Below are 13808 nucleotides of genomic sequence, written 5' to 3'. Positions count from 1 at the left end.
CTGACATCACTGAGAGAGTTAAAAGGCCTATGGTTCCTGTAACTTATTGAGAAGGTGGGCGAGCACAGACCAAGATGAGAAAGAGGTTAAAAGGCAATGAGCCCTGCTACGTTGTGAGATGAGCTTGAAAATAAGCTTTGTCCTGCAACCAAGACCACCAGAAAATAGATGACTATGCTTATGGCTAAGATTTTCTTGCATACCTTTGCCTTGTTGGGGAATGCTCAGTCCGTCCATCCATCTGTCCATCCACCATTCATCCACTTCATCCATCCACTTATCCATCCATCCATCCATCCATCCATCCCTCCTTCCTTCCATCCATTTATCCATCCATTCATTCAAGATGGTATATATAATGTTGAGAAATACATTCTAATCCCAGTGGTGTGAATTGGGTTCCTACTTAACCAAATTATTGTGAGATTCCAATGATATCCTCTAAGCCAAGCACTATCACGGGGCCTGTTACATAACAGCAGCTCAATAAACGGTCACTATGATTATCATTAGGACCTGAATACTGTACCCAAATCCCACAGCTCCAACGCTTTCCCATTCAGACATCAAAGACCCAGGTCAATTTTATTATCCCAAATTTGTGGACAAGGAATAGGGGGGAAGGAATCTGTAGAAGAAGTAGATAGAATCAGACTGGAGGTTGGGGCCGGGGGCTGGGGTGGGAATCTCACTCTAGAAGGGTGTTGGAGGCCAGTCGTCTGATGATCTTACTGCATCTTAACAAGCACCTGTGAGGGCAGGCAGGAAGCAAGCGCAAAGGTCTAGGGATGTAGGGACATGGCTTGGCCTCAGACACTGGGACTGTTGGTCACTGCAGGCCGAGACTGCGTTAGGGCGTTCTGGGGCCTGAGGGGTAGGTTGACCCGGCTCTGCAGCCAGCTGATGTAGTCTTCTTGAGGCATGTGGACGATGTGTTCTCTCACAAACTGTGGGTCAAATACAGTGGCAACCTCAGAATTTGGTTTGGAAACTAGAACCCACCACCCTCCCCTGCCTCCCCGCTAGGATCCCAGAAGATTTGTCACCAAGACGCATGGCCCCAGGATGCACTTAACTATTCATTCATTCATAATGCCTGGAGCATCGGGCTGGGCCGATCTTTTTGGGAAGAGGGCCCTTCTCTGCAGTCTCCTCGCTCAACAGGATAATTTTAAGCCCCCTTTGTTACTTTTGACCCAAGGAGATTTGAGGAGAGCAGGAAAACCCGGATAACATGCCTCTCCCTTTCTTTTCTACTTCTTCGTATCATTTTAAAAAGTCACTTGCTCTCATGCTATTATATCTATATTTTTTCGGTTCATAGATCTCTTTGAGAATTGGTGACAGTTTGGGGCTTGCTTTTCAGGAAAGGGTTGAAGGCACACAAAATGTAGTGTTTGATGTCGACTCTAGATGCAGAGCCCCCAGATCCGGGTTCTCAGAGGCTGCATGATGCTCGCTCTGGGGAGGAGCATGCCGAGTTTTGTTAGCCAGGGCTCTGGACTCACTTGGATCTCTCTCCCATGCACCCCCCAAGCTGGCAGGCAGAAGGTGGCTCAGGACTGGCAGGTAGGTGGTGGACCGTCACCCTCAAGGTAGTTCCAGCCTTGCCTGCCGGAGTCTTTCAGAGCCTCGCAGGGTATGGGGAGGGGACCCTGGACACCTGACCTTGCCCTTCTACACAGACACACACCCAGGTCATCCGAAGGCAGGGCTGACCCGGGGTGGAGACGCCAAGATTCCCAAAGCCTGTCCAGCTGGAGAAAGTCCCCGTCTGAGTCACTTCTTTATCTGGAGTCACTGAGCGCCTTATGGAAATGCACACAGGCCATCCCATAAAATGAAGGGTGGGCCTTAAACCTCTGTTTGCCCCTCACTCTGGAGTCCTCACGGCTCGTGCCTCTGATGGCGAACAGAGCTCTGGAAACTTCTGATGGTCGAGGACTTTTGAAAGCCACTCAGTGGTTCCTCAGCACCTTGAGACAGAGACCTGAGTCCTCACCCTGACCTTCAGAGGTGGGTGTGGACTGACCTCTCCAGGACCCGTGGAACCATGCCCCTCCTGGACACCTCAGCTATCGCCATGCATGGTCAGGAATTCCTCCAAGTCAAGCTGGGTCCTGTTTGGTGGCCTTTACACAGGGTGTCCCTTCTTCCTGATCTGCTCTTTCCCCTGTCTACATGGTGCTGTCTTCTCATGGTTCAGGTCTCAGCTTAAAAGTCACCTTCTGCTGTCGTCCTGGTTAAGGTAGGTGCCACTAGTTTACTTTAGACCTCAGCTCCTCAGACTTTTTTTGGTATGCGACACCCCCTGCCCCCTGAAATGTGACTTCTGGGATGGTAGCCTGAGATTTTCCCCTTCTCCCCACCACCCAGGGGAAGCCCAGGGACCACACTTGCAGTGGCAGGATTTGGAGTTGCTTCTTACGACGATTGTCCTCCAAGCCTCTAAGGTTCCAGGGGACCCCGCTGATGTAGAATCTAATGTCCCTTGGAGTCGGAGACCAACAACCAAGGTCATGTGGTAATTCTAGGGGACGTAGGCTCCTGGGAGGCAGGGGTCTTCGTGTTTCTTGCTCCCTGTGTCCCCGGCACTTATAATAAACGCCTTCGGGTTGACAGATGGCGGAATGAAGGCAACCACGGCATGGGGGCGGGGGGAGGGGACAGGGGGTTACCTCAATAGCCACAGCCACGTCTGGGGAGCACAGTTCCCAGATTCTCAGCTCCTGTAACACCTTCAGGAGGACGTGGGGCCGGATCCTGAGGTCCAGGTTCTCCCCAAACTTCTGCAGTTTGGCTAGGATCTTCTTGGCGGGGCGGAAGCTCTTCAGATCCTCAGGGAGTTTGGACAACAGGTCAAAGTACCTTCAATTCCAGAGGACAGGGCCCGTTAGGGGGCACCGGGGGGCCGGGGGATCTGGGCCCCGTGGATTCTCCTCCACCACTTCTGTCACTCATGGAGTGTCTCCAGGGCAACGTGAGACTCGGTCTGAGGACCTTTGATCCATCCTAAATGTTAAGGGCCCACGAATCAGGAGGAGTGCTTGTCCTCAGGATTGGGAAAAGCTGGAACGCAACTCGTGTTCCATTAGAAAATGGCTAAGGACATGGTTTCAAGGGATGCATTTGAGTTCAGTTTCTTTCTTTTCTTTTCTTTTTCTTTTTTTTAAAAATCAAGCAGGAAAACTAGAAGACAGGAGGGGGAGATTGGAAATCTGAAGGATTCTGAAGCTGCTCTCCTGAGGGTTAATCAGCCCAGGGTGTGTGGACACATCCAAGGGATGAGTCTCAGGATCGGGAGGTGCTCACCTTGGAGATGATGATGAGCATGAGAGGAAGGGAATGGTAGCTTCCGCCTACCCTGGTCTAACCTACCTCTCTACTCCTCGGGGGAGATGTGGGGAACGGAAACAGAGAGTCACAGACAGACTCACGTCTAGGCATCGCGGTGAGAAATCAATGCCGATCCTGCCCGGTGGGATCCAGCCACCTTTGCTAATGTTGGAAACTTTGGGCATCCTAACCGGGGAGGGAAGTGCCCACCACAGTAAGAGTAAAGTCAGATCAACGGCAACCTGGTGAGCACGGTGCTGAGATAAGTCATTGACTAAGTCTTTCGGGTTAAAATTACCGAGCACCCCTACTGTGAGAAACGCATGCTTCCCATACTCAAAGTCCCTGTGCTCATGGAGATTTCATTCTACACCAGGAGACGTGAATAAATGCCATTATGTGTAGATATGCATCATCCCCCGGGAGCATGAGGCACTGTGGAAGGCCCCAGAACTCTGCTGAGACCTCAGGGACCTGCTTTGTAAGCTCCTGATCTGCAGTATTAAATCAGGGGAGGAATTTGGGGTACATCTTCGGACTTTCTCATCCTACTCTTGGATCTTGGTGGGGTTCACGATATCCCAGTTCACTGGACCCTAATTCTGAATTGCAAATGAGCATACAGACTGGGGCCAGATAAGGGACTTACATCTTAAATTTACCTCTTACTATCAAATTTACTATTAATTTGAGTAAATTAATTGCCCTCTCTGAGTCTCAGTTTCTCTGTCTGTGAAATGGGGTTAGTAGGTACCCTTAAGGATTTGAGGGTAGGAATAAAATAATTCATTAAACCTGAGTAGGGTGGAGCTTTCAGTCTAGTAATCAGTTAATTCATACTGCTTTTTTTTTTTTTTTTTTTTTTTTTTTTTTTTTTTAGGGGAGGGCTGTTGATCTTCCTTCCTTCCTTCTTTCCTTGTGCTGGGGATCTACCCCAGGGCCTTGCACATGCTACGTATGTTCTCTACCACTGAGCTGCATTCCCAGTCTGGTGTGTATTTCCTTTCTTAAACCTTTCATTTTGCTTTTTAATCATCACATAATAATTGGACCTATCTATGGGATACAGTGGGACATTCCAGTACGTGGTGTATACAATGTGTGATGACCCCAAAAGCATATTTAACATATCCATCACCTCACACTGAGAGCACTCAGCCTTCTCTCTCCTAGTTATTTTGAAGTACACAGACCATGTTGACCATGGTGCCCACTGAGGTTCAATAAGACTCCAAAACTCACCATGTTGATTCTGGTTGCTTTTTTTTTTGTCACCGGGATTGAATCAGGAGCACTCGACTCCTGAGCCACATCCCCAGCCCTACTTTGTATTTTATTCAGAGACAGGGTCTCACTGAGTTGCTTAGGGCCTCGCTTTTGCTGCGGCTGGCTTTGAACTCGAGATCCGCCTGCCTCAGCCTCCTGAGCTGCTGGGATAATAGGTGTGCACCACCATACTGGTTTGCTTCTGGTCACTTATCCTCACCCAGCACAGGGGCACAGGGTTCCTAGGACACTCCTACCTGGGTTTGTGTCCTTAAGGTTTTAAATTATTTGGGGACCACCTCATAGACCTCAAAGTCTGTAGACTGGTTTTAGGTTGGGCTGTTTCACCTGCCCCTCCCCTGGGGCTGTCAGAAGGTAAGAGCAGAGAACACAGCAGGTGGTCTTCCCCGTGGTCCAGAAACTGATGGGTTCTGACTCGTGCTCTCTGAAATTAACCTCTTTGGGTGCCACCTTATTGGTGGCCAGTGACAATTTAGGGTGGCGATGCTTTTCTCTGCACCTTGGAAGAGACCGAATGGGCCTTGACCTTGCACTCACAGCCCAGCCCCTCCGACCCTCTCGTCTTGTCCTCGGGAGTTTTACCAGTGGTCTGCAATTTCTTGTGCGTCTCCTTTGACCAAGGAGATCTGATGTCGCATCTTGGACATGTCCTTTTGAAAAGTGGAGGCACGGCCGAAAGAATTGAACTTCTGGAGTCCTCTCTCTTCCTGGTGCCTAGGGGTGTGAGAAAGAGGGAGAAGCGTCAGAGCCTTCCTCCTTTGACGGTCCTACCCGCTTTCGAGATCGACTTACACACCTTTTCCTCCCCGAGGCCTTTCTTTCTTTGGGTCCTCGGGATTGAACTCAGGGGCACTCAACCACTGAGCCCCATCCCCAGCCCTACTTTGTATTTTATTTAGAGACAGGGTCTCACTGAGCTGCTTAGGGCCTCGCTTTTGCGGAGGCTGGCTTTGAACTTCGGGATCCTCCTGCCTCAGCCTCCCGAGCCACTGGGATGACAGGTGGGCGCCACTGCGCCTGGCTGAGGCCTTTCATAACCCTCACTACTCCTCTCTTTAAAAAAAAATTATTTATGCATTCTAGTTATACATAAGGTTGGGGTTCATTTTGACTTAATTCTAAACATGGGATACAATTTGCTCCAATTCAGCACCGGGGGCAGAATCGCAGCTCCGCCTTAGTCTGTGATGAGGCTTTTGCTGCAAAACAGCATGGCTCTCTCCAAGGTCCTGAAATGCCTTTCTTGCTGAACTGGCCTCTTCCTTGGCTCCCGTCCCCTACCTGCTTCTGATTTCTCATCTGTAAAATGGGGCTGAGGGTGGTCCCTAGGACTCAGACGTGAAGATTAAATCACATCTGTAGGGAATTGAGCTTCATGTCTGACTCATTCAACCAACTGATGTTGGTTCATCTCTTTGCCGCTCCCCTTAGCATTTTGTGCCTGTTCTATTTCTCCAAGGTCAATTTGTATTATAAATATAATCGCCTCAATTCTTTGTATACAATGCTCGGTGGCTTCCATTTTACTCAGAATAAGTCGCTTAGAATGACTTGGCTTTCCAAGCTCCAGTTATTCCTCGGCCCCTACAACATTTTCCAGCGTCTTCACCCTCCTTCTCATTCCTTCTCTCCTAGAACTTTATGCTTTGGCTCATGATCAAAGTCTCTGAGCTGGAGTTCAACCTCCATGGGTGGGCTGGTAAAGCCTCTTATGATCTGGCCTCTGTCATGCTCTCTGATCGCCTTGCAAGCATCCCAAGCCCCAGCCACACCTGATTGCTGGCTGTTTCCTGCCTTACTGTGCCCTTCCTGGCTTCTGGGACTTTGCTGTGGCTTTTAATGGGAACTCTATTCCCTGTTCACTTTCCAGTTCGGTGTTTGAATTTTACCTTTACTGTTTAGGCACTTGGGGGATCACCTTTGACAAGAGATATTTCTGATGTCATTTCTATCAGCTATAAAGTGGTCTAATAGGTTGCTATTACAGGCAACCCTTGCCCTGTAGGTTTTTCATGAGGGGCAAACAGTACACAAATACAGACCTCTTAGGCCCACGACTGGCCCATGGTTCTCTGGAATATTCTGACCGGGGCAGTGCCCTGGAATGATCTGTTTTTATTAAACAGAAAATGTTGTTCCCTCCAGAAAGACGGTTCTGATGGCTGTCCCAGATCAGGAAGGGCCTCCCTGTCCTGCGTCCCCTTAGCCCTCTGCCTGGCTGAGCTCCTGGCTCAGCGCCCTGTGCAGCGGCTTCTTATCTATTCATCTGTCTCCCCCCAAGACCAGGAGCTTCCAGAAGGTCACATCCGGGGTCAGCCTTCTCTAAACCCCCGGCCCAGAGCATCGTTTGATCAGTTCTGAACGGACGAGAGAGCACAGGGTCACCTGGCAGCCCTCAGTCCGTGTGACAGAGGGTCATTGCAGGTGGGGGGCGGGGGGCAGGCTAGGAAGGAGGGCAGCTACTGGGCTGCCAGAGAGAGGAGACTGCAGCGGCCCCTGGCATTCTGAAATCAAGTTCCAACGACGGCCTTCCTGGCTCTGCGGGATGCACGGCCCTTGCTGCCCGACTCACCGTATTCAAGCTCCCCAGCCCCTTCTCGGAACCTTGTGAGCACTTTTCCTGCCCCCTGGCCGGATGCCACCCGGGCCTCATCCTGCAGTGGGTCCTCAGAGAGGACTTGCTGGATTACCCAACCTAAGTTAGGTTTCTCTCTCTCCTCCTCCTTCTTCTCACTCTCTCACCCGCTTTATCTCCCTCCTCCCTCCTCTCTCTCTCCCCCCCTCCCCTGACATGGCGCCCAGCTTTCTTCCCATATGGAGTGATTGGAACGTGTTCAGCTCTATTTATAGGCGCAGTTATTTAATTTTCACCCAATTTTTTTCCAGGAGACCATCGACTCCCTGAGAGGAGGGGATGCATGTTTCCGGGACTGGGCTGTGGCCCTTGTACCTGTCCCCTGGTGGGCACACAGGTACCAGACAAATGCCCCTCGAGTTGGCAGGTGGAGCGATGCCCTTACTTCATGAAGATTTCCATCTTGTCCTGCAGGCAGAAGCCGGCCTCCTGGGCCACGCTGTAGAACCTGGCCCTCATGCTGCTGCAGAGCCCGCTTTTGCAGAGGACGATGTCACGGGGGACCCGGCTGTGGGCACACAGAAGAAGGGCTTGGCGGATGGGGCCCAGGGCTCCTGCTGTCCCCTCCCTGCCTCCCCAGGTGTCTGGAGTGGGGATTCCCTGCGCCCACCTGGCTTTCCGCCTTCACCCCGGGCCTCCCTCGGCCTCCCGCTGGGCGTAGGAAGGATTGGGCTCCTCAACAGCATCGAGCTGGTGTTTGGGGACTTATTAAATGAGCCTGAAACTGAGGCAACTGGTCACTAGCTCCCAGACAATGTTAAGGGACTTGAAAAGCTGTGGGATTCAGGCTCAGCCTCCCTAGAAGCCCTTTGTCCTGGGGGATCCCCTGGTCCTTGGGTGCTACCGGTGACTTCAGGGAGTCTGTCTGCTTTGGATCACCCCGGGGAGGGGGGGCAGGAGGGTGTGGCCATCGCAGTCAGTCTGCCCCCCCGCTCATCGGACTCACCCTTTCGCCTTCTTCTGGACTATCTGGGTGTGGCTTTCCCCGCTGGTGGAGCTCGATCTCTCACTGAAACACCAAGGCATGGTTTCAAGTTGCCCCAAGTCTGCTTTTCACAAGAAGGGGGTTCGCCTGGCTCCTGCCAGCCCCCAGGATCCAGGCCAGGGGATGGTTGAGGCTCCAGAACTCCAGGCCTTTGCTCCTGCCCACCCGCTGCCCTGGACGCCCTCGGGGCTCCTTGTCCACCTGCCTCAGTCCTCCCTGGTTTAGGTTCCAGAGCAAGGCCTGAAGGCCTGGACTCTTGGTCCAACCTTGCCCTCTGCTTCTGCATGGTGCCAGGGTGACTCTGCTTTGCAGGCAGACAGGGCTGAGTTCAGAGCCCAGCCCCTCTGTGTCCTCACCCGTGAGGACTGTCCTCACCGCCTGGCCTGCCTATGTGAGCCCCGACGGCACGCCCCCTGCGGCTGACCACCCTGACCCACTTGGGCAGGTTCCCTAGGGGGGATGCCGGGCCCTGCTCAGGCCTGAGCGCCGAGGTCTAGCACCTTCTTTACTCCCCTTCATTTTTTCCATAAACTTGGCCAGCTGCCTCGACCACTCTGTGTGCTTCTAGGCGTTAAGACTGTCTTATTTTTTTTCTGACCTTGCGTTGGAACTTCTTCAGGCCAGCAGACCTGGCTGGCTCTCAGATCCCTCCGCATAGCAAAGGTCCTGGTCTTTACTGATTTTTCCAGGAGCCCATGGGACGGGATCTAGAGGTCTTGGGTCTGGCCGACAGCGGACAAACCCTTACCCCACCTGGACGGGAAGCAGGGCTTCACTAACAATATCCAGAAGGCCTGTGTGCTGGATTCCACTGCCCCCGCCCTGCAGATAGGTCCTTTGGAGAACTATGTTGGCCCTAACCTTCTTCCTGTAGATGGCTCTCTTTCCAAAGCTTTGACAGTGACTCAGAGAGAAGGAGGCAGGTGAGATCAGTGGTGTAGCTAGTTGGTGATAAACAGAGGGAAACAAGACTTGTGTGCCCGTCTCTGTCTCCTCCTTGAGTTTCAGCCACTCTGGTCTTTGCACAGTGCCTTCGAGGTCCTCTGCCTCTGGCCCTTTGCACATGCTATGCCCTTGCTAGAACACCATCCCCAACTCCCACCTCGCAGAGGAGCCAAATCTCTGTTCTTCAGGTCTCTGCTTAAACATTAAGCTCAGTCTTGGTTGGGCCCCTCTCCATCCTGTCTGCTTTTCCTTGGCAACACTTTTGAGTCATGATTTATGGTTAACTATGGGGTTATTCGAGACATGCTCAACGCCCCTATTAAACTACAATTGTTAAGCCTGAACAGAATTTAAGGGGCCCATGAATGCAGGTTTGGGAAAAAAAAACTTCATGTGTATTTTAACTAGCCTTGAACTGAAATGGAAACCACAGGCATTTGTATATCGCATTATAATTGTGGGAAATATTTTGAAGAATCATTTACACTCAACAAGAATCCAAAATCACAGTGGTTATTAGACCTGCTGTTCCATCTTATTATATAATGCGTTGCTAAAGAAGCTCAGAGATTACTATGTGCCAACTTGGGTTGCAATACAGTGATCTATGTTACTACAGAAATCTCAGTGATTCTTTGTAAGTTATAGTATATGTTTATAAATCTGCATCCTAGACATTGTCTGGAAAGGAATGCGCAGGCTTCCTCAGACTATCAAGGATCCATGGCCCCCAAAATGTCCACACAGTAAGATCTAGGAGGACAGAGAACATTTGTTTCGTTTGCTACTGAAGCTTCAATACCTACTCGGTTCCTGGCACCTGGAGAGGATCTTAGAATAGTTCCTAAAGGAATAAAAGAGCTGGGAAGACCTCCACACCCCATCATGAGTCACCCCAGTAAAGAGGGGAGGGTGTCTCACTTAGTTTGAAGTCCTCCAGGTCCATCTTTAGCTGTCTTATCACATCAGGTTGGAAACCTCAAACATGCAGAACAAAATTTACCTTTGGTGAGGGGTACCAGGGACTTGACCACTGAGCCACATCCCCAGCCCTATTTTGTGTTTTATTTAGAGACAGGGTCTCTCTGAATTGTTTATCGCTTCCCTAAGTTGCTGAGGCTGGCTTTGAACTCGTGATCCTCCTGCCTCAGCCTCCCTAGCTGCTGGGATGGCAGGTGTGTGGTGCTGTACCCGGCTACAAAATTTATCTTTGAAAAAGAGGGGTTGGCAACCAATAAATGGGCCAAGAACCTGAATAGACACTTCTCAGAAGACGATATACAATCAAATCAACAAATATATGAAAAAAATGTTCATCATCGCTAGCAATTGGAGAAATGAAAATCAAAACTAAGATTTCATCTCACTCCAGTCCGAATGGCAGCTTTTATGAAGACAAGCTACAATAAGTGTTGGCATGGATGTGGGAAAAAGGTACACTCATACATTGCTGGTGGGACTGCAACTGTTGCAGCCAATCTGGAAAGCAGTGTGGAGATTCTTTGGAAAACTAGGAATGGAACCACCATTTGACCCAGCTATCCCTCTCCTGGTCTATACCAAAGAACAGCATACTACAGGGTCACAGCCACATCAATGTTTATAGCAGCACAATTCACAATAGCTAAACTGTGGAGCCAACCTAGATGCCCTTCAATAGATGAATGGATTAAAAAATGTGGCACATATACACAATGGAATATTACTCAGCAATAAAAGAGAATAAAATCATGACATTTGCAGGTAAATGGGTGGAGTTAGAGAAGATGATACTAAATTAGCCAATCCCAAGAAACCAAATGCTGAATGTTTTCTCTGATATAAGGAGGGTGATGCATAGTGGGGTGGGGAGGGGGAGCATGGGAGGAATAGACGAACTCTAGATAGGGCAGAGGGGTGGGAGGGAAGGGAGGGGGCATGGGGTTAGAAATGATGGTGGAATGTGATGGACATCATTATCCAAAGTACGTGTATGAAGACACGAATGGATGTGAATATACTTTGTGTACAACCAGAGATGTGAAAAATTGTGCTCTACATGGGTAATAAGGACTGTAATGCATTCTGCTGTCGTATATTTTTTAAAAATGTTAAAAAAAAAAAAGATCGGTGGGGTCATCCTGCCCCACACCTTCCTGATTTCAGCTGAAGCTTTAACTTGATGGGATGCAATTGCTGGGGAGAACCACCAAGATACACACCCTGAGCCCCCAATGGAGAGGCTCACTCCCAGTAAGGTCACCAGAAGGAACCCAGGCCCCTCACCACCCCGTGCCCCTTGGCCTGGCAGAGGGGCAGCTCTGCCGTGGCTCCTGTAACCCTGTTGGGGCTGCAGCCTTCCTACCTGGATTTGTGGGTGGCCTGCCCCTCCCTGAAGGCAGAGTCGCTCTTGGTCTGTCTGAGCACCGACAAGAGGCTGCAAAGCAAGAGCGGTCTTTAGTGAGGCCCTGAACACGGAGGCTTCTTGGGCACCCATGGGGGGATGAGGGTCCTTGCAGAGGGGGGACCTTCAGGGCCACCTGCAGAGGAATCACTGCAGAGCCTGCCGACACCCTGGGCCACGTTTCCAGAGATTTGGATCTACTGGCCTGGGGGTGGGCCCCAGAAGCTGCATTTAAAACGATACACACCCCCCCCCTAAAATCTCTCTCTCCCTCTCACACACACACACACACACACACACACACACACGGCCCTGTAGCATTCCCAGCATCCTGTGACAGCGTCCCCTTGACATGCCTGAGGCTGCCTTTGGAGAGTCTGGGACACCAAGGTCTAGACATTTGTGTTTTCCCACAAACTCCCCCAAAATGACTCTGCTCTCCAGACATATTTGGGAAACACCGTTAGAAAATTTGAAAGAAACACTGTCTTCTTCCATGTCTGGGGGACAGTCCAGCCTTGAAGCCACAGGCTGCTCAAGGCTGGCTTTTGGGGTCCCTCAAAACCCCAGGATTCTCTGTCAACCTTGATGGGAGCAGATTTGGTGCATGAAGCAAGAAAGAAAGAAATCGAGATTCCAAAGGGATGGGACGGAGAACGGTGGCTTCCTTGCCGGCCCCCCTCGGCTCTGTGCTGGAGACTCAATCTCCGCTGTCGGGCGGGAGGGGTTTTCCCCTCGGAGGAATTAACGAGGAAGGGGAATTTCAACAGGTGCTTGCTCCGTAACCATGGTTATTTTATCATTAAACTGAATGTAGAGGCCACGTGATGGGTCCCCTGAGAACCAGGCTCGAGTGCGATTTTGTCCTTGTGGATCTTTAGGAAGTCACTTGTGGCTGTTCCTCTCCATCAGTGAGATGGGGCGTTGGTGACAGCTAAGGGACCTGACTCAACAAGGTGCAGCAAAGACTCCACAGAGCACGAGGTAGGAAATACAAGTAACATCCATCCCTCCTCCCCTACCAGTTGTCGTTTACTGAGCGCTTCCTATCTGCCAGGTCTAAGCTTATACGTTAAATAAAATGCACGAGCTCACTCTTTGCTTTGAGTGACTCACAGGAGCAGACACTATTTACATAGCATTCATAATACTTTACAAGAATAATGTCATTCTCACCCCAGCCCTTTGGGATCAGTTGCTAAAGAGCTTCCTTTGACAGAATTGCAATCCGATCTGAGAGGTAAAGCAGCTTGCCCAACATCACACAGCAAGGAAATGGTGGCGGGGAGAGTGTCCCTAGAATATTTGGTTCTAAAGTCAATGCTTCCATGCTCTATGATCTCATTTTATAGATGAGGAGTTGGAAGGTTTAGGAAAAGCCTAAGTGACATGTCTAAAGGCCACCAGTGTTCGGATTCTTATCAGCCTAGCTCGGAGCCCCTGAGCTGCTGTTCACTGTTACTGTCTGTCTCTGTTGCTGGCCAAACAGGGACAGCAGCAGCGGGGCCTTATGGGCCGACTTGGGCTCTGAGTGCCTCTAAGGCCACCTTCCGGAGTCCCCAGTGCGGGTTCAGGCTGCGGCAGACAGATTCATCATTGGCAGCAGAGGCGGGGCGGGCTGGTGCGAGCGCTGGGTGAGCTGTAATTATGGTAATAACAATAACCAATAAGCCATCGCCGGCATCCCAGCAGGCTGAAGGCGATGATGAGCCTCTTCTCCTGCCTCATCTGTTCTCAGGAAGTAATTTGCTCTCGCAGAGGGATCTGCTCTTGAGCAGGGACTCTGACTCCCGCCTGCCTCCTCCTGGAGGAGTTTAGAGGTCAGAGGTCCCAGGGAGCCGCTTTCCACCCGAGGGACACCACCTCAGGCTCGAGCCTGGTGTATGAGCCACTTCACCCTTCAAAGGATCCCCGTTGCTCTTGGGATAAGATCAGAGTCCTTGGGATGAGGGCACCCAAGATGGAACCCAGGGCCTCACCTGTGCCAGACGCGTGCTCCACCACCGAGCCACACCCCTGGCCCTTTCTATCTTTTCTTTTGAGACGGGGCCTCTTTATGTTTCCCAGAGTGGCCTTGAACTTGCAATCCTTCCTGCCTCAGAGCAGCTGGGGTTACAGGTGGCTCATACCCTGGACACTTCTCATGCTAATGACGAGTGCATGGACTTTGCATACTCATGAATATTCATAAGAAGAGTGGACATAAGGCCACAGGATTCCCAACAGGCAGAGCAGGG

The 13808-nt window shown here is 50.9% G+C and overlaps 1 protein-coding gene across 2 annotated transcripts in view; it reads right to left on the bottom strand.

Annotated features, from left to right (window-relative positions):
• Positions 1 to 568: 568 nt before the first annotated feature.
• Positions 569 to 13808, bottom strand: part of Ccdc60 (coiled-coil domain containing 60) — a 139121-nt gene continuing 125881 nt past the window's right edge. For both annotated transcript variants that reach the window (XM_046456500.2, XM_058583161.1), the window contains 6 exons: positions 11533 to 11604; positions 8205 to 8267; positions 7644 to 7766; positions 5206 to 5337; positions 2679 to 2868; positions 569 to 947 (listed from right to left, as the gene is read on the bottom strand). In XM_046456500.2, coding sequence (XP_046312456.1) covers positions 810 to 947; positions 2679 to 2868; positions 5206 to 5337; positions 7644 to 7766; positions 8205 to 8267; positions 11533 to 11604 — 718 coding nt within the window. In that variant the 3' untranslated portion in view covers positions 569 to 809. The remainder of the gene's footprint in view (positions 948 to 2678; positions 2869 to 5205; positions 5338 to 7643; positions 7767 to 8204; positions 8268 to 11532; positions 11605 to 13808) is intronic.

Source organism: Marmota monax, unplaced genomic scaffold, assembly GCF_021218885.2.
Source record: "Marmota monax isolate L192 unplaced genomic scaffold, Marmota_monax_Labrador192_F-V1.1 WCK01_AAM20220418_F8-fsc00185, whole genome shotgun sequence".
In the NCBI taxonomy this organism is placed as follows: Eukaryota; Metazoa; Chordata; class Mammalia; order Rodentia; family Sciuridae; genus Marmota; species Marmota monax.
This window is presented reverse-complemented; position numbering and strand designations above follow the sequence as displayed.